At 39.3% G+C, this 22940-nt stretch overlaps 1 protein-coding gene across 1 annotated transcript in view; it reads left to right on the top strand.

Moving 5' to 3' along the window:
• Positions 1–20595, top strand: part of mettl16 (methyltransferase 16, N6-methyladenosin) — a 35027-nt gene extending 14432 nt beyond the window's left edge. Inside the window, exons 3-10 of the mRNA XM_046863067.1 lie at positions 2476–2663; positions 5726–5866; positions 5969–6081; positions 6252–6394; positions 10225–10294; positions 12616–12705; positions 19380–19553; positions 19920–20595. Coding sequence (XP_046719023.1) covers positions 2476–2663; positions 5726–5866; positions 5969–6081; positions 6252–6394; positions 10225–10294; positions 12616–12705; positions 19380–19553; positions 19920–20405 — 1405 coding nt within the window. The 3' untranslated portion in view covers positions 20406–20595. The remainder of the gene's footprint in view (positions 1–2475; positions 2664–5725; positions 5867–5968; positions 6082–6251; positions 6395–10224; positions 10295–12615; positions 12706–19379; positions 19554–19919) is intronic.
• The last annotated feature ends 2345 nt before the right edge of the window (positions 20596–22940 follow it).

Raw genomic sequence — 22940 nt, 5'->3', positions numbered from 1 at the left:
AACATCAGTACAAAAGAAGTAGCTTGAATTTTCATTCAGAAACTTAGTGGTCTTTACTGAATTTACTGAAATATGAATACCAAAGTCATTTCACCTGTTCTCATTTTCCAAAGCAGTTGAAGGAGTTAAAAAGGAGGTTTTATTATTATTACTTTGTTATTCATAGACACACTCCTATTTGTCTGTTTGTGTGTGTGAACTTTGTCTTTTAAAACCTTTTAAACATGATTATATGTGGCCTGAGGGTTAGGAGGGTTTGCGGTTTTCTTTTCAGCATAAAGACTGTTTTTTGTTTTTTATCACCATCCACCGAAACCAAATTAAAAACCAAATATTGGCCAAGTATACAATGTAGAACAATGAAGAAAAAAAAAATAGTGTTTGAAAGGACTTATCACAAAAGAGGCAGTTCCAGAGACTTTAGTTCAATTGTTGAGTTTCTGGCACTTGCGAATCCTACATACGTTATGAACATTTGCCCTTCTAAATGAAAAGCACGACTTCAAGCCTTACGAAGAGCGCTTATTATAAAGTTCAGAACGATCAGTTTGCATTAATGTGAGGCGCATGAAGGAGGCTTTGAATATTTAGTATGATGACCACGTGTACATCATAACGACGCTTGTGTCACTGTGATTTATACACTTCATAGGATCTCTTATAATTACTACAGACATCCTTCAGCAACATTACTTATCTCTGCTCTTTTGAATAGTTATTTCTGTGTATATTTCATAGTTTTTTTGACTGATACACTGGGAAAATCAGCTAACTTTTATTTCTCTCTCTCTCTCTCTCTCTCTCTCTCTCTCTCTCTCTCTCTCTCTCTCTCACTTTGGGTAATGTAACATTGGGTTTAATAGCCATCTTATTCGCAAGCATTTGCACACTCATTTTTAATCCAGGGACAATTTAGATCAAACTAGAAGCCATTATCCAGTGATGTGTTTTTTTTTTTTGCATGTGTATTTAGCACCTTATTTTTTTCCTGTTCTTGATGGATGCTATCTGTAAAAATCACCCCTTACAATGTCTCCTTTTTTTTTTTTACTTTCTAGAAAACAACCAAGCCCAAGATCAGTCTCATTTCTTCCTTAATATATAATTTATAAATCGTATTTTGACATTAAATTTTGCACAGAAAAATGGTAATGGACGCCTGTTTATAACAAATCGCCTGTCACTCGCACAGCAGCTACACGATGCTCACTTTTTTGGTTCACCAATGTGAATATTATTGTAGAATTTAGTTTTTATTGTCCTACACAAGCTTAAATGCTTAGCAGCCCACTGCAGGTGTTTTTTTTTTTTTTTTAAGAGCAACACAGCAGCATTTTACATGCCAAGACTCGATTCTAAGCCCTCACGCAGAGACGCGCACAAAACACGTGTGCACGCAAAACCCCTTCTTTTAAGAGGTGCCAGACTCCCCTCCTCAGAAGGAAGCGTGTAATTACATATTGAGAGGTGTGAATGGAGGCGCCTTAATTACACCTATCTTTCTCTTTCTATTTCACACGTGCTCTTCGTGCTGCAAAATGCATTAAGCGGTGGATTGTAAAACTGGGGGAGATTCTGGTGTTGATAATGCACACGCTATCAGGGAGCCAGGGACAAATGGACAGACGTGGCTCTGTTGTGTCTCTCTATCAGCGTGGACGTCGGAGTGAACAGCACTAACGAGCTGAAAGCAGATTTACTGCATGTTTTACTAATGCACATTAGGGGTGAGGAGGGAAAAATCGATTTTTCGCTCCAGAAAACCACCCCAGCAAGACTGTGTGCTACACCACAAAATATCACGTCTTCTATGTTTGTCTTCTTTGTCACATTTAGAAGCAACATTAGCAGCGCCATGCTATTATCTCATTCTAATTTCAAAACTTCATGCGTGTCGTCAGAGTAATGAATTCTACATTTTTAAGATCGCCTGGGTTTCATGTAAACGTTAACCATCATAACTCATGTTCACACAGAGGAGTCAAATCCTAAAAGGATTTCTATTCACTATAGGGAACAACACAAAGACATTTAAGGCTTCCTTCAATGTAACATTTTTGAGGTATAACCAGATAAAGAGGGAATTCAATAAGGGATTAAGAGACGTAATTGTAAAATATTTTTTGTGAGCTGCTTTTGTTTTGTTTTTTGTATACGGAGTGACTACAGTTGAAAATATCAGTAGTAAACTTGACTCATAAAGCACTAAGGGAGCATATAAAGCCTAAAGGTTTAAAGCCTGTAGGTGTAAAACATCATTTTAAATGCAAATATTAGTCATACAGGTAGGCAAGAAAATCTAAAATTAAACTGCATCAAGATGTATATTCTAACAACATTGTCTAGAATCCCTACAGGTTCCTACTCCTAATCTACATCATGCTGTAAGGCTTATGGTTTTTTTGCTCTCTCTCTCTCTCTCTCGCTCTCTCTTTCCACTTTCTTCTCTTCTCTTTTCTCTTCACTGTCCTGCAGGCTAAATTTTAAGGACCCGGAGGCAGTGCGTGCTCTTACATGCACACTGCTGAAGGAGGACTTTGGTCTGAGCATTGAGATTCCTTTGGAGCGGCTCATCCCTACTGTCCCACTGCGCCTCAACTACATCCACTGGGTGGAGGATCTTACCGGAGGGCAGGGCAGTCCACGCCGGGGCATCGATATAGGTACATGCTGTTCTTTATTGCAGTACCTTAATCTTTGGTTCTCTGCTCCCTGCAGCACACCTTGGTACCTGGGCCTTCAGTGGGGACTTACCCGACTTAATGCACCTCTTAATACAAAAACTTAATATAACTACGCATGGCATTACAGAGAGATAGGCGTTTCACATATGGAGGGTGAATACCATTTTACTAAAGCAAGAAACTCAGTTAAGACTCCAAACCTCTACACTGCAACCCCAACTGTGCACCTACATCATCTGGAGCAGTTCAGAATCAATATTTGTCTAATAACATGACAAAAATATAAAAATGTAAATAAAATACAACCTACTCACCAGAGATGCATACTCGTTATTTGCACCGCTCCTCAGAGGCTGTAAGTCAGTGGTACCGCTCGTGTTCACTGGTCTGGAAGTGGTAAACAAACCCTTTCCCAGGCTGAGACAAGCTAGCTAGCTTCTGGATTGGCTGACCTCTTCTCATGATGTCTAGCTTTTCTTCAAAATGGATTTTTAAGAATGTCCGAGACCAAATCAATTTCTCTTCATCTTTCAGCCATTGTGGGCATAAGAAATGTATTAATGTGTGCAGTGCGCTACAGACATGTTTTGCCAGTTGAACTTGGCTGTAACAGTTTCCCAATGACCAATCAATCAGAGGAAGGAAAAATTCTGACGCTATTCCATGAGGTGAATTTGTAATTTGATTGGTTATAGAAACAGACTCATTGCTAGACTATAGTAAAAAGGCCAGCACTACTGATTCTGAAGGCCCTGGTCAGATTAGATTGACATGGCAGCACATAGAGGCTGAAATCTGATTGGACAAAAAACATCCTCGTACTGGAAGCAGTGCAGCCAAGAGAACCTCTATGAAATGAAGAGAATAAACTGTTGGGAATAAATTAATACAATTTATTAAATATTAGAATTTAGTTTGTAAATGTAGGTCAGTGCTGCTGATAGTGTTTATGCCAGCAAAGAAGGCTTTGCTGGCACTGACCGCTCACCATTTACATTTGCAGCATTTAGCAGATGCCTTTGTCCAGAGCAACATACAAAAGTGCTTTGAGTCTCTAGCAATGAATAAATCTACACTGGTGCGCTAGATTACAAACTTAATATGAATATAACTCTTGAGTTCTACAAAGCAAACTTGGAAAGTGATAATTTAGGTGTTTCAGGAAGAGGTAGGTCTTCAACCGTCGCTTGAAGATAGCCAGGAACTCCGCTGTACGGACATCTAGGAGAAGTTCATTCCACCACCTCGGTGCTAGAACAGAGAAGAGCCTTGAAGTGTACTTACCTCTCATTCTGAGAGAAGGTGGTATCAGTCGAGCAGTGCTGGAGGATCTCAGACAGCGTGGTGCAGTGCGAGGTGTGATGAGGTCACTGAGGTAAGATGGCGCTGGTCCATTTTTGGCCTTGTAGGCAAGCATCAGTGTTTTAAATCTGAGACATGCAGCTACTGGAAGCCAGTGAAGGGAGCGCAGCAGTGGGGTGGTGTGGGAGAACTTGGGCAGATTGAACACAAGTCGTGCAGCTGCGTTTTGGATCATTTGCAGTAGATGAATATCGTTCAGGGGAAGACCTGCCAGCGGAGAGTTGCAGTAGTCCAGTCTTGAAATGACAAGAGACTGAACAAGCACCTGGGCAGCCTGTGTGGACAGAAATGGTCAAATACTTCGGATGTTGTAGAGAAAAAACAGACAGGAACGAGCAACATTAGCGACATGTGAGAAGAAGGACAGTTGATTGCCCATAGTTACCACAAGGTTACGAGCAGTGGCTGAAGGGGAGAGCAGAGAGTCATGAAGAGTTATCCGGAGATCTTGACCTGGAGATGAATCACCTGCGATGACCAGCAGTTATGTTTTGCTGGGGTTGAGTTTTAGTTGATGAGCACTCATCCACCACTGGTGCAAACTAGTAGACAAGATCACAAGAAAGCTTGCTAGTGTTATGTAATGTAATTTCTCTATTAACAGCAGTAGTCATGTTGCTGTGTTTGCACTCATGTTTGGAGATCAGTGACCATTGTGGAAAATACCACTATCTGCTTTTAAATAATTGAGCACTGAACTATGGTTTGTTTTATGAGAGCTATTCTAAGAAGCAGAATCTTTACTTTTGCTAGAGGAAACACAAGGAGAGAGAGAGCAATGAGTGGGTTGGTCACATGCTGTGTGAAAAGCCTCGGTTCTCTGACTGTGGCAGCGGTGCCAGTATGTTTACTAATAGGCAGATGTCTGGTGGTAAATCGTAGACAAGATAAAGCTCCTCCTAATCTTTCCCCTCCCTCTCTCAGTGGATCTTCGGCCACTTGGATGTCCTCGTCTCTGCCCTGATTTTGTGCCGCCTTTGTTTCTGAGGGGAGCAGATGAAAATCTCTCCATCTGTTTATTTTTCCTCTTCCAGTTTCTCAGCGAGTCTGTTATTAAATTGAGCTGATGTTATTGAGTTTTTCGCTTCTATGTGTGTTTTTGCTGTCACACACATGACAAATTGGTACTGCGGAATTGTTTAACTCTAGCTTCAGAAACCTTTTTGTCTGCAGATGTGGGTGGGTAAATAATGGATGAGTAGAGATGGCCTGCTGCACATTATTGCATTAGAGACCTGATCTGTCATTTTGGTGGGGCGTCTTGTCAGTTCAGGTCATCCTGTTAACAGACTTCTTTGTGCTAACTGACTCGCACATTCACAACTTGGAACTCTTTTTATACCTTATGTTGCAAGACGGAAGCTACAAAATTTCATTTTTAAACAATTTCATGTGCAATATTCCTCTGTCACAGATGGTTTTATCCATTATTCTTTTAACAATTTTTTCGTTTGTGCCTGTTTGTAAAATCATGCAAGAGCATGCTGAATACAGTGTGTATCAATATCATTGAGCTGCTCACTAATTTATCAATAATGGGGTTCCAGTACACCATGTTCTTCGATTGCAATTGTGTGTATAATAAAATATTATTGAGAAAGCAGACTTGGGATGGAAGAGTATGTGAGCTCTTTGTCTTTTTTGTCTGTATGTGTGTGCCTGCATGTGTGCACGTGTAGGTACGGGGGCCTCCTGTATCTACCCCCTGTTGGGAGCCTCGATGAATGGCTGGTACTTTCTCGCAACAGAGGTGGATGACATCTGCTATAATTACGCCAAGAAAAACGTTGAACAAAACAATATGGCAGACCTGATTAAAGGTACAAGTCGCTTGTGCTGTTTTAATGCTGATTGCGTTTGTCTGGTATTTGAGCGTCGTGTGTGTGTGTGTGTGTGGGTGGGTCTGTGTCTGTCTGTTGCAGTGGTGAAGGTGCCCCAAAAGACCTTGCTAATGGATGCTTTGAAAGAGGAGTCGATAGTGTATGATTTCTGCATGTGTAATCCACCTTTCTTTGCCAACCAGTTAGAGGCTAAGGTACTGTATTGTTTTACTTTCAATCTAAAAGCTGTGTATTTTACAAGAATATATTTATTTACAAGAATACCAACGTTGAATTTTCCCCTTTATCACTCCACTACACTCCACATAATTCGGGTTCTGTTTCAGCTGTTATTGTGTGGCTTGTGTTTGATTTACTCCATCAGGGAGTCAACTCGAGGAACTCGCGTAGACCCCCACCCAGCTCAGTCAATACAGGAGGAGTGACCGAAATCATGGCTGAGGGGGGTGAGCTGGAGTTTGTGAAAAGGATTATCCATGACAGTGTACAGCTTAAGAGGAGGCTCAGGTTTGATATGCTCGTACACATACACACAAACACTAATAGTGGCACACGTATGCAGTATGGTTACGGCACATGGTCAAGAATTTTGTCAGTTTTTCACCGTATCAGTTTACCCACAAAAGTAGGAGGGGTTTATAAGGCAGTAACTAGTAATTTGACTGATGTAATTCTCAATATATCATTGAATTTGACAGTCATCTCTCGCACTTATTTACTTATAAAGTGTGATACAAGCTAGTAGTGGTGGTTAAGATGTTCGACGACTGTTGAGCCCTTAAACAAGGCTCTTAACCCTCAAGTGCCCAGTTCTATAAATGTGATCATTGTACGGCACTTTGGATAAGGATGTCTGCCAAATGCCATAAATGTTAATGTAACACATACAGCCAAGGGTGCCAATACTTTATTATTCGCTTTGAATGTGTCAAAGGCTTTGTTATATCCCACATAATTAGTGGACCGTAGATTAAAATGCCATTTGGAGGTAAAGCAAAGCAGATTTTATATGCACCATGCGTAAGAACGGTAAAAATGAGCTAAATATCAGAACAACATGTGTGTGGAGATGATATAAATGAATAAAAGCATTAATAAATTGTATGATAAAAATGTTATATGTCGCTCCAGAAGCGCTTGAAAAGAGAAAGAAATGTCGGCTCTACATTTCTACATTAAAATGCTGTCTGGCAGAAAAGCAATTTGAGAACCAGTCCATTGCCTGCACTATTTTTAGCTCCACTTCTATATCCCATGCTACCTGGGCAAGATAGTAACTAAACCCAGCGCAGGTATGTGGGTAGGTTTTGGGTGGAATATGTAGCGCAGTGTCTAATGGAAAAGGTTCATTAGACCCATGTTTAAATCCTAATGCCACTTTAGCATGAAGTCTGAGGGTGTGAGTTTGGTCATGTTTTGATCGGAAGGAACGCGCCAGAGTCGAGTAATTTGTGTACAAGTCTAAACGAGTTAAGCTGCTAAATAGTTCTCAGTGGATTTGAATAGAAATAAGGGCTTGGCTTCATGCGTACTGGAGAAAGGCAGAATGCTTAACTAGGAATAGCTGCCAATTTTTTAAAGCATGCATTTAGATTTTTTTTGTCTTTTCTCCTGTGCAGTTAGGTTATAGGGGGTTATTCCCACTTCTTTTGGAGGTGCTGAGGGGAAGAAACTGTCCTGATGAAAGGCCACAGCAGATGGAGGCAGAGATGGAACTGTCATTCTGAGTTTGTTTAATTAATTGGCAGAAAAAGCAAAACGATTACCCATGCAGCATCCGGCTTGTCTGATGGGAGCAGATGTGTGTCTCTACTGGCTGTTTCAGTACAGTGCTGAAGTGGGAAGCAGGGAAGGAGAAAGGGAGGGGTGGTGGTGCATGGCAGTGCACATTAGACCTGATTAACAAAGCCACACCTGGAAGCCCCAGGAGAGTGTGTGTGGGTGTGTGTATGTGTGTGGGTGTGAGGGCTGAACTGCAGGTTTTTCTGCTTTGTGATGCATTTCAGTTGTATAAGGCAGTAATGGGGGTTTCAACAGACAAGCTCTTTCATTTACCTGCACAGCACATCTGCTGAATATAGACATTGTTTATAAGCAAAATGACAATTCTTTTATGTTCATATTTTTGGCACTTTCTTGCGATCTTCTTTGCATTATTTAAAATTAATATGATGTGCATTGTATGCCAGTTTAATAATGCATGCCACAAAACAAACTGTGGATAGTTTTACCCCTGGATTGGAGAAGATACTTTATCCTCAATGACGCATGTCTACACCCTTAGTGGCTGTTGCATACTTTGCTGCTTTTATTTAATTATGGCTGGAAACGAAACTGCTTAAAGAAAGCATTGTGTTCATTGTCACATGAGTCATGTATTTAATTCATTGCACTTGCCAAAAAAACAATGACTACCGGTATTTTCTTAAAAAAAAAAAAAAAAAAAAAAAGAGAGAAAGACTTTACCAACAATTAATTAACTCAAGCTGCCCTCATGGTAAAACCATGATATTTAGGCTTCAAGCACCACAGCTCTCTTACCGTGTGATCCAAAAAGAAAACTCTCTTTTTGCATCGGAAATAGGTGGATTGGTTCCAGATTAGATATCAGATTTTGCTCTGTTGGTGGAAAGGGACGTGTGTGTTCTGAGTGCATCTATCTCCTCAGGACCAGAAGGCTGTCAGTGTAAAGAGTGAGCATGTGTATGTGTAAATGCATGTGTGGGTTTTTTTGGTGTTTTTTGGCAGGTATATGTAGACTCTCTGCCAGAGACCCAGCCAGACACAGATTGCTCTTCCTCTCTAAATCCATAGATCTGCAATTAGACCCAGTCTTTCCCATTTCTCTCTCTCTCTCTCTCTCTCTCTCTCTCTCTCTCTCTCTCACACACACTCTCCTTCTATCTCTCTCTCATTCTCACACACAAAGAGACACAAAATACAGAACTAATTTCACAAATTGCCAAGAGCTGCTTCTTATTGACATTTTAATTGCTTCCTCTTTAGAATGAGTTAAAGGATGAGCGGGTAGTAATTTATTACATTTTTTATTTATTTTTTTTCCTGTTAAGTTACATGGTTTATCTGCAATCAGTTTATCCTATGGTGTGCTGGTAGGTACTCATTGGCATGAAGAACATCTGCTGATATTAAGATTCTTTAATATTTGATATCGAAAAAATGAAATGGATTTTGTAAGCCTGCGGGGCTTCCCTGATTCGGGTATTCTCTGAGGAGTTGGGGGTTGGCCCTCAGTAGGAATCTAGCTAGTCACTGTGCCAGCCTCGTTTCCCCACTGTTACTTTCCTCTTCAATTGATGGATGCTCTCTTTGATGGCAATTATTCGTATGGATTATTTTGTTCTCAAGGGCCTCAGTTGTTAAGCACTGCATGTACTAGTCCGTTACACATAGATTTTTCTTTCTGCTGTTTTTAAAGTCCAGTGATGGCTGATGAAGGCTCAGATTCTGCTGTGGAGGATAAACATTGATTTTTCTTCTTCTGCTGTGCGACTTCAAAGTCCTGGGTCTGGTTGCGTATGACGCAAGCTGTTTTCTCCGGTCCTCGCCCAGCTCTGGTCTTTGAGTTGGGATCAAACACAATGCCAAACTGGGTTCTACTCAAACACAGCAAAAGTCAGGTCCTTTGAAGAATGAACATGTATTGTAGTTTAAGGAGCCATAGTGAGCTGGGCATCGAACCTTTTAATGTCCTCCAGAGAATAGAAAACTGTGTTCAGTATTATTAGTATTATTAATACTGTATTATAGTTTTATAAGTTATTAATAATAATATCATTATATGGCCAGAGGTTTGTGGACACCTGACTATCACATATATTCTTTCTTTCGGCTTCTCCCATTAGGTGTCGCCACAGCGGATCATTCGTATTCATTCCGCATGTTCAATTTGGCACATGTTTTTACGCTGGATGCCCTTCCTAATGCAACCCTCCCCATTTACCCGGGCTTAGGACCGACACTAAGAGTGCACTGGCTTGTGCAACCCTAATGGCTGGGTTTCGACTATCACATCTATATATGCTTAGTAAACATCCCATTTCTGGGATGCAACTTGTGCTCAAACCTGAGGAGTTTGGAATTGTAAGGCAACAACATGACCTGCTCTCCAATAATGATGCCCCTAAAATCATCATTAAAATGAAAGTCTTCATATTTGTCTTGTTTTAGGCACTTTTGTCCCAACAATAAAGTAGTTAACAAATGCATGTAGTAGTTAGGCTGCATGTAAACCGTTCATTTGGAATTTAGAGTTAATTTGGAGGAACAGTCACCTGTTCAAGTAAACAGACTTGCTCTATTTGTGTCCTTTGCAGATGGTACAGCTGCATGCTGGGGAAAAAGTGCAGTCTGGCCCCTTTGAAGGAGGAGCTGAGAAAACAAGGGGTGAGTCACTTGTGTGCATTTGTTTGTACAGAGGTCAACATTCAACGCCCCTCCACGAGTTCTGAAAATTGATCTAGACATTGTCACTTTAATACAATAATGTGTTTTTAAAAAATGTATCAAATTTGTTAGTAAAAACAGTTTAAATTGTTAGTCCTAACATCCCTGAACAATCGGTCCCGCTGCGGATTCCCGCGAATTTTAACATAATCCGCAACTTGCTGTTAGTTAGGTTCCAAATGAGAACCTGCAAATGTTCCGAGCTGCGAATTATCAGGGGTTGATTGTACACAAATGTGTGCAGCATTTTTTTTATTATTAATCCTCTCCAGATTGAATGTGTAAACGTGCGGCGTTGGAAGAATTCGCAGGTTAATTGATCTAAATCAGCTTCCCTCAAGTGACCCACGAAAATGTCCCGTGAAACAAAGCTATGATAGCTGGATTTCATTAGTTCATTAGTAGTCATTAGCTGCCGTCCCCTCCTCCATGAACAAATAAGCCCCTGGCATTGCTTTGTGTGAGAGCAGGACTCTAATAGCTGTGACTGCAAGCTGTTCTCCACGTTTACAGGTTATTAGGCTGGTATCGGTCTTCCCTCCTTTCTTCATCTGGAGGTGTCAGAGTACTGTCACCTCTCATCAGAGCGATGGTGCACTTGGCTGTGTTCCAGCACTCAAGCCTGATACCTCCAGTCTGCCCTGTAGCCAACTAATGGGCCTCTAATTAATATGCTAATGAGATGTTTTTTTATCTTTAGATTTAAAGTACCATTTAAAGGTCACTTGGTAGTCTTAACTACACTGTTTTTATAATCTGTTTTAAGTAGTGGTGTGAAATTAGGATAGCGTATGGGATTATAGCGAGGACATCCCTGTCCAGTTCTGTACACACAGCTATGATAAACATGCAGAAGTGCCTCATTTCACACCCAGCCACAGACTCTCCTCAGGTGGGAAAGATTTGATTGATGACCCACAGGCTCGCTAAATCCAGCATGCATCTGCTACGTTGTCTCGCTCTGTCTGCAGCCAGGTAGAAAATAACAGGCAGGTGCTTGGTCTCTTGTGAACGGATACGAGAGGTTCGCATATGGTTTGTGTTTTAAAATACTGTTTGACAGGAATATTTTTTCTTTCCACAGATGTATAGTTATTTAAACTGCAAAGAGGTTGTAATCGTTCTAATAGTTAGTTTTTGGATCATAGCTGTTACATAGCCATATATTCACATTTATACATTAGAAATCTGATTTTCAGTACAGTTATTCCCAAACCCAAAAAGCTGTATCAATTCCATACATTTTTGCAGATAACAACCAATATGCAGTTATATTATGATATATGATATGATACTGCTTTTAACATTTAGGGCTATCATAGTAAAACTCCCCGTGAGTACTGTCTGGGATAAGAGTTTACACCATATGTCTGGTAATAATGTTGCCAGAGGATGTCTGTTGAATTGAGGGTTGAATCACACAAGATAATCAGTCTGTTATAAATCACAGAGCTCGGAGTTTCCTAATGACATAATGTCATCCAACCAAACATTTGACATGTATTACATATACCTTAGATGAAAGCAAACTCTGAGAGTAGGAGAGCTGATGTTTTAAATGCAAGTCTTTTGCAACCACTGAATGCAACCTTTTTGTGATTTTAGTAATCCCATTTAAACAGAGGTCACCCTACATACACTACATATTCACCCGGTTGTTTGATGAGCCGATCACAGTGCGTCTCCATATACATTTACACTTGAACATTTAGCTATATATACACATATATTTGTTTACTATATGGTAGTATATGTTTATTATATTTTTACATTTTATCATGTATATGCGCATCCTCTTTTTACTGTGGATGAGGAATTTAAGGGGGGAAAAAAACATTTCACTACATTACATCACATGTATGTGGTATGTTTGTGACAAATAAACAACTATAAAATTATTTGCTGAATGTGGGCAATTTGTGTTTGGTTCACTCGATTCATATACGATTTGAACGTGTCCTTGGCAACAAGATTTGTGTACAAATTTAGTCAATGTTGATAGCTGTTGTTTGTGTAATTTGCTCACAATATGACAAATGAAGACTTAAATTGTCTGTGTGATAGTAGCGAGTTGGAAGGAGGTCAATGGGTATGATTAATGTACATATCTAATATGCCATATCCTGACATTTTATTAGGATTTAAATAAAATAACCAAAAAATGGTTTGAGAAATGATTTAAAATAAAATGGTTACTGGTTCTTAGGAGTCTTTTCTGTGTTTCTGTTAATCTTTAGTTATTTTCTCTTTTGTCTGAACAGGTCCCCAAAGTAACGCACACTGAGTTCTGTCAGGGGCGCACCATGCGCTGGGCTCTGGCCTGGAGCTTCTATGAAGATGTGACCATGCCAGTAAGTTTCAGTTCAGCACTCTACCTTCTGTGACTTTGTGGAAGAGATCCTCCTGTGACCTACTAAGCTACTTGAGGGTTTTGTGTGTGTGGGTGCGTGTGCGTGTGTGTGTGGGTTTAGTTGAGGGAAAGCCACCCTGCCAGAATATTCATGCAGCTCCAGATCAGTGCTTGTGTTAATAATGCAAACTCGGTCCATTCCATTAGACATTCTCTGACTGCTCCCTGCAGCCCGGCTCTCTTCCCCCAGTCACCGTAGCCTGGCAACGGTCTCCAGGGCAGCAGGGCTGTTCTGTAAAGCCATGTTCTTATAGTGAGAAGGAGAGCGAGTGAGTGAGCGAGAGAGTGTCAGGCGTAGTGAAAGGGATGGGAGGTGGAGTGCTTCCAGTTTTTTCCAACTTCCTTATGTGCCATCGTGGAGGGCACTTGAGCAGAAAGATTGGCCTACATTTCTGTCTGCATTTCACTCCACTTCTTAGAACATTATTAGCCATGTTTGTGTGTGTGTGTGTGTGTGTGTGTGTGTGTGTGTGTGTGTGTGTGTGTGTGTGTGTGTGTGTGTGTGTGTGTGTATGTATGTGTGTATGTATGTGTGTGTGTTTACCTATTTGTTAATAAAGTTTATTTACTTACTTATTTATTTTTAGCCATGTACAATCATATGCACACACACACACACACACACACACACACACACACAATCTGTCACATTTGTACTTCTATGTTAATCCTTTTTCTCTGAGCCCAGCTGAGTCCTATTACAGAAACCAAATCAATCTGATTGACAGTTTGGTCTTTAATCTCCTTATGAAATCATGAAAAATGTCACAGGATCACAGACATGAATATGAGCAACCCGCCGGAAAGACGACAGGCGAGTGTCACATACACGAAGAAAGAGAGAAAAGGAAGGAGGGAGGGAAGGGGTGTGTGTGTGTATGGGGCGGCGGCATGCTTTGCTGTCTGCTCATCCAACACAAGAGCTGTTGGAGCAGTGGATTTACGGCCGAGGTGTTGTCTTCAGGGTCAGAGGTCAGGATTGTGAGGCATTACAGGAAACGCTGTTCCAGGAGGTTGAGAGCAGTGACAGAACAGAGAAGTTTGTGTCGTATTCATTCCTGTTTTCAGGCTCTGAGTTTTATCTCTGATGGCTCCATTGTTCAGCCGCATCTGTGTATGTTTAATAATTAAACTGTTTACCTTTTTTTTGTCTGTGGAGGTGCTGCTATAGCGGACGAGAGTAGCACCGAGAGAAGTGGACGAGAGTAGCAGCGAGTTGCAAGCTTTCTCTTTTTTTCTTCTTGTTTTGGTAGATATATGTTTGTTTAATGGACAGTTTAAAAAACGAAAAGAAATGTAAAAAACAAAAAAGTACAAGTGTGAAACAAGGAAGAGTATTACACAAGTGTCTGCGTATGTGTGTAGTCGACTCATTAGCTGCCCACACACACGTGCACACAGACTGACTGACTTCAGAATCAATTTTATTGATTCAGATGCCTGTTTATTTGAGCTTTGTAATATGACCTTGAAACCTGGAGACACAATAGGATGAGATGCACTGAACCTGTCTGCTGTACAATTCAATCAATAGAATACCATGCATTTTGTTGTATATGTGAAATTAATCGTTGTTGTACACAGTTACGATGGTTTAACACACGTCTGTACAGAACTGTAGAGGACTACCTGCCAGTGACACTAATGTCTTTGTAGCATGTGACCAGTTGCCATAGAATGGCTCCCCCTGGTGTTAGTTTATATAGGTGGATCGATATGGTCTATGCCGGTGCCGATATTATTATTTTTTTCCATTCATCTGATAAAATCTAACAGCTGATTAATAAGACATGATACAGAAAATTGCTTAAATTAAACATTTATTAAACAACACAAACCTCTCCTATCAGTCTACGTGTGCCATGTTACCTAAACTACAGCTGGTTAAAGGCTCACTAACAATACAGTTCCAAAAGTTACTCTCATTCTCACTCTAAAAGCAGCGTCATATTTAACCTATGCAATATATAACCCTAGATTAAGAACGAATTATAAGATCTTAAAGCCCCGTACACTCCGAGCTGACGGTCGGCCATTGGGGGTTTTGAGTGTTAATCACCTTTTATTATTTTTTTCCCTGTTTTTTTGCAGGTTCTGCATGTCGAATCAGAAAGAGATTGGTTAATTAGCTTAGTGAATGAGCACGTGAAAATAAGGAACACGCTTGCTGTCTATTTTCGCACTTGTCTTTGTAACTTAGCAGACATGATTAAAAAAAAGCCACACGAATCTGTTAGTAGTTAATGCAGTGGGTGGAAACATTGCTTGTTTTAGATATTTAATATATAACTCTTACGGTTTACTTGTTTGGATGCTGAATACAGACTACTGCCATCTGCTGGTATGATTTATTTTTTTTCTCTAGTGCAAGCGCAGACCTACACGCACGCCGATTAATTTAAAAACTCTAAAGATCCTGATTAATTGGACCACCTCTATTTATGTACCAGGGGTTAAATAGATTGGTCAAGTAGAAAATTAGACAGACATAGAAAATGTCCTGTTTAACTTTCCTTTAATGAACTGCCAAGTGATATCATGAACTTGAATAGAGTGCCTCAGAGGTTTCATTCCCGTTCCCACTCGCTCCCAATGGAATTCCTCCCACGGTTATTTATGTTGACCTTTTAGATAAATAAAAATTCAAATAAAATCATTGCAATGTGCCATTATGAATGAGTTTTTAGAGCTGTCAGTTGCATCTCATTATCCAATCCCACTCTTTTAGTTTGGAGTCAGATCAGCTGCGAATAAAAACTCAAAGAGACATGTTTCCAAAATTGTTTTCAGGTTTGCTGCTGGATTATTAGGATGTAAACAGATTCTGTGCCATGCTGCACACTCTATTGAAAACTATTGAATGCAGAGAAGTAAATTGATGAAAAGGTGTCTAGTCTTAGATTCACATCTGGAAATGGAGAAAAGGAAAGGACTATTTTTGAATTGCTGATACACTCTTTGTGCAAACCCTATTAATATGAATTATTTATTTGCAAAGCAGCAGTCTGTGACCTTCTTCTGTTTTCTCTTGAATCTGAATAGAATTTTAAGGCAATATCAGATGGCCTGTGTGTAAGGCATATTAAAACATTTAAAAAGCTTGAAACCCCTCGTCTACTTCTATATTTGTAATGCTCAGAGTGCAGTTGTAAAGAGGCAGCTCACAGCAAAACAACTGGATCTGTTTTAAAGGAGTGGTTTGTTATTTCCAGCACTCACTGCTGCTTGTGGGGTGAAATGCAGTGAAAACTGATCACCCTTTCCTCCATCCGACCCCATTTTCTCTTGTGAAACTAAATTTGCCTTCTGGGTTGCCCTTGAATGAAAGGGGAAAAGAGCTAAGCAGCTTTGTTTCTACTAATTTCAGGTTGGAAAAAATGTAAACAGAAGCTTTAAATGAAGAAACTAACCAGATCTTGTGTATGGCAATATTGTAAAGCATAAATTTTCTTGTTGACATTTTATACATTGTAGAAGGTCTGGAAACAATTTTATATGTTAAGACTACTTTAATTTTAGTAAACCTTTCAGTTGGTGCAGATTCTTCTGGAGTCGGACCGATTTAGATGCTGATCATATGACACTTTGAAGGGAGCTTATGAAAAAAAGAAATAGCCTGATTGCTTATGAGTGTCATGAATGCCATAGTAGTGTTCTGTTTTAGGCTTTAAATGTGTGCACTTTGACTAAACTAGATGATTGTTTGTCCTTCATAACTGCAAATGTTCTTGTCGAGTACCCATGAGGCATGGTCCTTTATCAGGCTGAGTAACTCTGACTCACTTTGTTTTTCACTCTCCCTAAATGTCTTTCACCTCTTCTGCTTCTGAGTGCTTGGATATAATCTGCTGAATGTGTAGGAAAGACTGAGAGAGGATTCTCACTTTCTTACAGAGGTCTTTTATATTTAGATGTAGCTTGCACATAGTCTTGATAATGTCCTTAGATGTTTGGGTTTTTTGGTATTTTTGGTATAGAAGAGTATGAGGAGTGAGCAAGTCTGTCCCTGATCTGTATGGAATGTTTGCTATGGGTATGGGCATGTGTTTATGTGCATGAAAGCATTATCTGCTTCGAAGAAACATGGGCGTAGACTAGAGGCTTAGTGAGGGTCACATTGCAGCTTGTGTCCTGACCTCAGAATTCAGAGATGCATAAACATTATTATTTGCACTATCAATAACCGGTCTGTATGATTTAGATGGACAAATTGTGCAATTATGGGGAATGCATTTACTTTCACAAGGGTCATATACCTTTAGTGACATAAATAGATGCTGGAGTTGATTTCTTTCTATCATAGACTGTAGCTACAGTACATGCAGACTAGCAGTGACAGTGTTGCTCCTGCAATTACAGTGGTGCTGTTGGTGAAAATCCATGACTCATCACTAGACGCATCACTAGTCGCAAGACACATTACTGAATTTCCCCTGGGATGAATAAAGTGGTCTGTCTATCTGTTTGTCTATCTATATCTAGCTTTAGTGTGTGTGTGAAATACAACTGAGGTTGTAGAAAACATGATGATTTCAAAATGCCTTAGGAGGGAAAAAGAGAGAATTAAATATATAAATAATTAAATACGACTATGCACACATTATTCAATTAGAGTTCCGATTGCACAGAAGGACCAACAACTGAAGCATAGGTTTTGTGTTTCAGGATTTCTGGAAAATGTCTGGTCATAGTCCACTGTTTCCCATGCTTGTTATTTGTAAGACATGAGCTCAGCTGCTAGGACTTTAAACACCTGAATTAGATCAATTTGAAGCTTGAAAACAACTGCCTGTCTGTCTTTCATTTTGTGTTTGTGTGTGTGTGTGTGTGTGTGTGTGTGTGTGTGTGTGTGTGTGTGTGTGTGTGTGTTATATAATAGTTTGACCCACATCTTCAAACCCCTGTGATATATTATTGAAACTATTAGGGTTAAGCCCGTCATAACTGTGATTTGTTTTGGCATGGGATTATTTTTTTTTTTTTTTTTTTTTAACTCTAATTCAGTCTTATATAAATGCCACTGGTCATATTCCTGTCTGTCAATACCTTGACATATGGCACACACACATCTCAGACAGTGATTGTATATTTACTCAACTGTAAGCCAAGGTCATGGACAGGAGGAGCTGCCACACCTTGAAAATCCTTAATTGTGCATTGCTGCCCTCTGCTGGTCTCCTCTCACCAACAGTGGTAGATTAGAATCAAATTCCACTGCATTTTATACTGCCACAGAGTATGAAAGGATATTACAGAAATATTCAAAAAGAGTTTTGTTGAATATGCGTTTTCCATTTGTGGACGCATAAATTGTGACATATTGTTTGCCTTTTCTCTTTCATTAATGCGAAACGCGAAATCCATTTGCAACTGTATTTCCCGTGTCTTACGAGTAATGATGTCATATTTAAATAGCAATATTAATTCACTTTAATTAATTAATACACTTTCTCCGAGTCGCGTATGTAGTCTGCCTAAACTCAAATTTAATCGCAATTCCTTTTGCATTAAAATTTTCAACGCCTTGTACTGTAAGCTGTCAATCAAGTGTCAGAGGAGGGACTATATTATTGGGTGTGTTTGTATTGGAAAGGGATGTCACTCATAGTCGATGGCAAAGAGGGGAAATGCTAGTAATAAATGATTTTGCTGAATTTTTTTAACAATGGAGATCGTAGACGAAATTTTGGAGGACATTACAATGCTCGTGCAGCAAGTTGAGGACAGTTCATACTCTACATGTATTATGATAAATACAGTTTTCATAAATGTATAAGCAATTGACCATTTGCAAAGAGCTTGAGTGACAGGCGTTCTTGTCATGGTGGCATGGCTTGTCAGACATAGCAACAGTAACTAAGGTGGGCGGGTTTTTGCGAATATCCAGAATATCCTTATCTTTTTTGCATGAAATAATTTATCTTCTGTAGTACAGTTTGGCTGAATCCCAAATTCCAAAATTATCAATAAGTATTATTTGGAAAAGTATTGGAAATTAAAAGAATTACTTGAAATATACGTCTGCTAATAATGACTTGCATGTATTAAAAGCAATTTTTCTGCTTTAACTAGGGCCATTTGGCCAAATAAAGTTTTTGGAAGGACATTTGTATATTTGTTTATCGTTTGTGACAAAAAGGTAACTATATAACTGATCCTAAGCTCATGGTTTAAGCCCCAGCACTCCCAAGCTGATACTGTTGAACTCCATCTATACACATTATGACCTGTGATTGAATAACACTGATTATCTCTTTGTTGTGGCACCTGTTAGTGTGTGGGGTATATTAGGCAGCAAGTTAACATTTTCTCAACATTGATGTGTTAGAAGCAGGAAAAAATGGGCAAGCGTAAGGATTTGTGCGAGTTTAACAAGGGTCAAATTGTGATGGCTAGACAAATGGGTCAGAGCATCTCCAAAACTGCAGCTCTTGTGGGTCGTTTGTGTTCTGCAGTGGTCAGAATCTATCAAAAGTAGTCCAAAGAAGGAACAGGGGTTGAACTGGCAAAAGTGTCATAGGCAGCCGAGGCTCACTGATGCACGTGGGGAGCGAAGGCTGTATAAAAGTCAGTTTGCTTTGGTCTGCTGACATTTGTGTGTGTTTTATATTCCAGTCTCCGCCAAACAAGAAGCGTAAGGTGGAGAAGGCACGTAAGCCGCTAAGTTTCACCGTAGTAGAAGCCACTGCAGTGGAACTGCACTCTCAGGCTCTCAGCATTGGCCAAACACACACCAGCCATGTAGAAAGCGTCAGCTACTGGTTGGAGAGCATTCTCACAGACCTGAAGGTACACACACAAACACCCAAAACTGTTCTTGGCTAAGTACATAGTTGCTTCTTCACATAATTTAAATGTTCACAATAACATTTTAATTATTAGCTATATTAGTCTTTCTGTTGCAGAATCTACATTACTCATAGGCCACCTTGAGACCTTTTTAAGGTTTTTTAATGATGCGTATAATAACTTATAATAAAAATGGGTTGTGATTTTCACCACTGTGTAGCATAATAAAGAAAAATGTATAACCTCCCTGGTTATGTGTTGTAGTTATGCTTTACTTTGAAAAGGGTTAATCTAGGGGAACAATAATATCCTTTGTAAGACTGAGGAGAACGGTAACGGTGTGACCGTGTTATGCTGTGTCCCCAGGTATTGCACAACCGTGTGCCCTCTTGCGACTCTGAACTCAGCCTCTTTCTCACTGCTGTGGAGAACACTTGGGTCCATGCTCGGCAGAAACGGCGTGAGCAGAGCCGACAGCTCCATGAGGTGCCCAAAGCTCCAGAGCTCGGCACTCCCGTTGGTGACTGTGTGGAGCCGACACCAGCACAGGACGTTACAGTTCCTTCCAGTAATGAAAAAGAATCCAAAGCAAAGCAGGACCCTGAAAAGGATACAGATGTCCCCTGTAAGACCTCCAGCACGCAGGAACAGGGGTCCAGTGTTGCAGCTATTTCCCCAAGCTCCAGCTCAGTCCACCGCTTCCTGTTTAAGTGTCTGATGAATGTGAAGGTGGAGGACAGTGATGTGTTAGTTGAGATGCACTGGGTGGAGGGTCAAAATAAAGACCTGATGAACCAGCTATGTACAAGTGTTAAGAACTCACTCTTTCGTCGAGTAGCCATGTCCGTTTAACCCAGGTTTTAAGTTTGTATGCGCTTTATGTTCAAAATCAGATTTCATTACCAAAGCACTGTCGGAGGTTTGAGCCATACTAAAGTTTTGACTTCTGATGCTACAGTACAGCTGCAGAGTCAGTGGTGAAATTTGTTTTATTGAATGTTTGTTTAGCTTTATTACCTTTTTAATAAACATTTTAAAAGTTTCTGGTTCAGAATCTTTCTTTACTTTGAAACTCTGGATTTATCATTTCATATATCATTGTGTTCTTCACGCCCGTCTTTGTTTAGACTAACTAGTGCCTATCATATATTCTGTTAAAATGACCGCTAGTGTGTCTATTGATTTTTAGTGTTAGCACTGATATCTTAGTCTACTGGACGTCAGATTTTTCTCTTTGGTGCTAGTTTTCATTTGATAAAAATCAAATAGTTTCTAGCGTCCACTTGTGGTGTGCTGATTTGATTTTTGATTTACAGCTTTTTGTGAATATTTTTGTGCAGCATGGTATTTCCTGTCCCTAGAATACCTCTGCGGTTTCCTTTGCAGGAAATATGTGCCTGTGCACAGAAGTCCGGAGTGGGGTCTGTGTGGATAACAGGAAGGCAGCAGCAGTCAAGGAAGTAACCCTTAGAAGCAGTGATGTTTTTCCAGAGTGGTGGGTCATGCATTTTCTGATCTTAAAGATAAATCATCTACTGGTCGTCATCTATTTTACGCTTCTTCTGGCAGGGACTTTGTTCGCCGTTTGCAAAACTTGTGGGAATCATGTGACATTTCGAGAACAGAATGTGCTTACACTTACAAGTATTTGTTAAAGGATGAGGTGTCATGTATGATTCATATCTTGTTGGGCTCAGGTCGTCTTTATGTGATCAGATTTCTTTCTGAATTTAACCTGTCACTCAGGACTAAGCCCATACAGTGCAACTAAATCTTAAAGCTACAGAATGTATGATTTTATTTGTTTATTTATTTATTTGGGTGGTTTTTGGTAGAAAAATGCTTTCAAGCTAATTCCACAGTTTGTACTGCACTGTTCACCACGTGCATCAATCTCACACTGTGTGTATCAGACCACAGACTGCATATACGGCCTGTAAACCACCCTGCATATCTCTCTAAGGTCGTTTGAGTTATCTGGCTAACTCTATCTTGTTATCTAAATGTAGTGTCGTGAAAAAAACCTGATCATTTCCAGTGCTCTACTCCGTTCTCTGATCTGCAACATTAGTTAATTAGGTCAAATCTGTAGTACTGTATTAGCATATACTTTGATTACACCCCTAAACCCTTCCCTGATTGGCTGTGGCTCCTGCCAGTCACAATGTAAAAGGATATTATGTTTGACATCAGGGAAAAGATGTCCTTCTTGAAATCAAAAATTATCTTTTTTTTAATTATTATAATTTTTTATAAACAACAAAATTAACGACTCAATTTTTTAGATAGATAGATAGATAGATAGATAGATATAGATATATAGATAGATAGATAGATAGATAGATAGATAGATAGATAGATAGATAGATAGATAGAACTTTGTCATTGCATACTTCAGGAACACAGCAACAAATGTATGTTTAGCAACTACCAGAAATGCAATTATGCACATATATACAGAACAGACCAAAAGTTTGGACACACCTTCTCATTCAAAGAGTTTTCTTTATTTTCATGACTATGAAAATTGTAGATTCACACTGAAGGCATCAAAACTATGAATTAACACGTGGAATTATATATGGAATTATATACATAACAAAAAAGTGTGAAACAACTGAAAAATGTCATATTCTAGGTTCTTCAATGTAGCCACCTTTTGCTTTGATTACTGCTTTGCACACTCTTGGCATTCTCTTTATGAGCTTCGAAAGGTAGTCACCTGAAATGGTCTTCCAACAGTCTTGAAGGAGTTCCCGAGATGCTTGGCACTTTTGGCCCTTTTGCCTTCACTCTGCGGTCCAGCTCACCCCTAAACCATCTCGATTGGGTTCAGGTCCGGTGACTGTGGAGGCCAGGTCATCTGGCGCAGCACCCCATCACTCTCCTTCTTGGTCAAATAGCCCTTGATGCCTTCAGTGTGACTCTACAATTTTCATAGTCATGAAAATAAAGAAAACTCTTTGAATGAGAAGGTGTGTCCAAACTTTTGGTCTGTACTGTATATATATATGTATATATATATATATATATATATATATATATATATATATATATATATATATATATATATATATATATATATATATATATATATATATATATATATATATATATATATATATATATATATATATATATATATAGATAGATAGATAGATAGATAGATAGATAGATAGATAGATAGATAGATAGATAGATAGATAGATAGATGGATGTACAGCAAATAAATATAAAGGCACAACAAACAAGTACAACAAACAAGTACATTGGCTCTGGGCAGTGTAAAATTTGAGGAAGCTGGTGAGCAAGTACACAAAAAATAAATACTATATATATATATATATATATATATATATATATATATATATATATATATATATATAT

The sequence above is a fragment of the Silurus meridionalis genome, chromosome 12, assembly GCF_014805685.1.
Source record: "Silurus meridionalis isolate SWU-2019-XX chromosome 12, ASM1480568v1, whole genome shotgun sequence".
In the NCBI taxonomy this organism is placed as follows: domain Eukaryota; kingdom Metazoa; phylum Chordata; class Actinopteri; order Siluriformes; family Siluridae; genus Silurus; species Silurus meridionalis.
The sequence above is the reverse complement of the archived record's forward strand: the minus strand, read 5'-3'. Positions and strand labels throughout refer to the sequence as shown.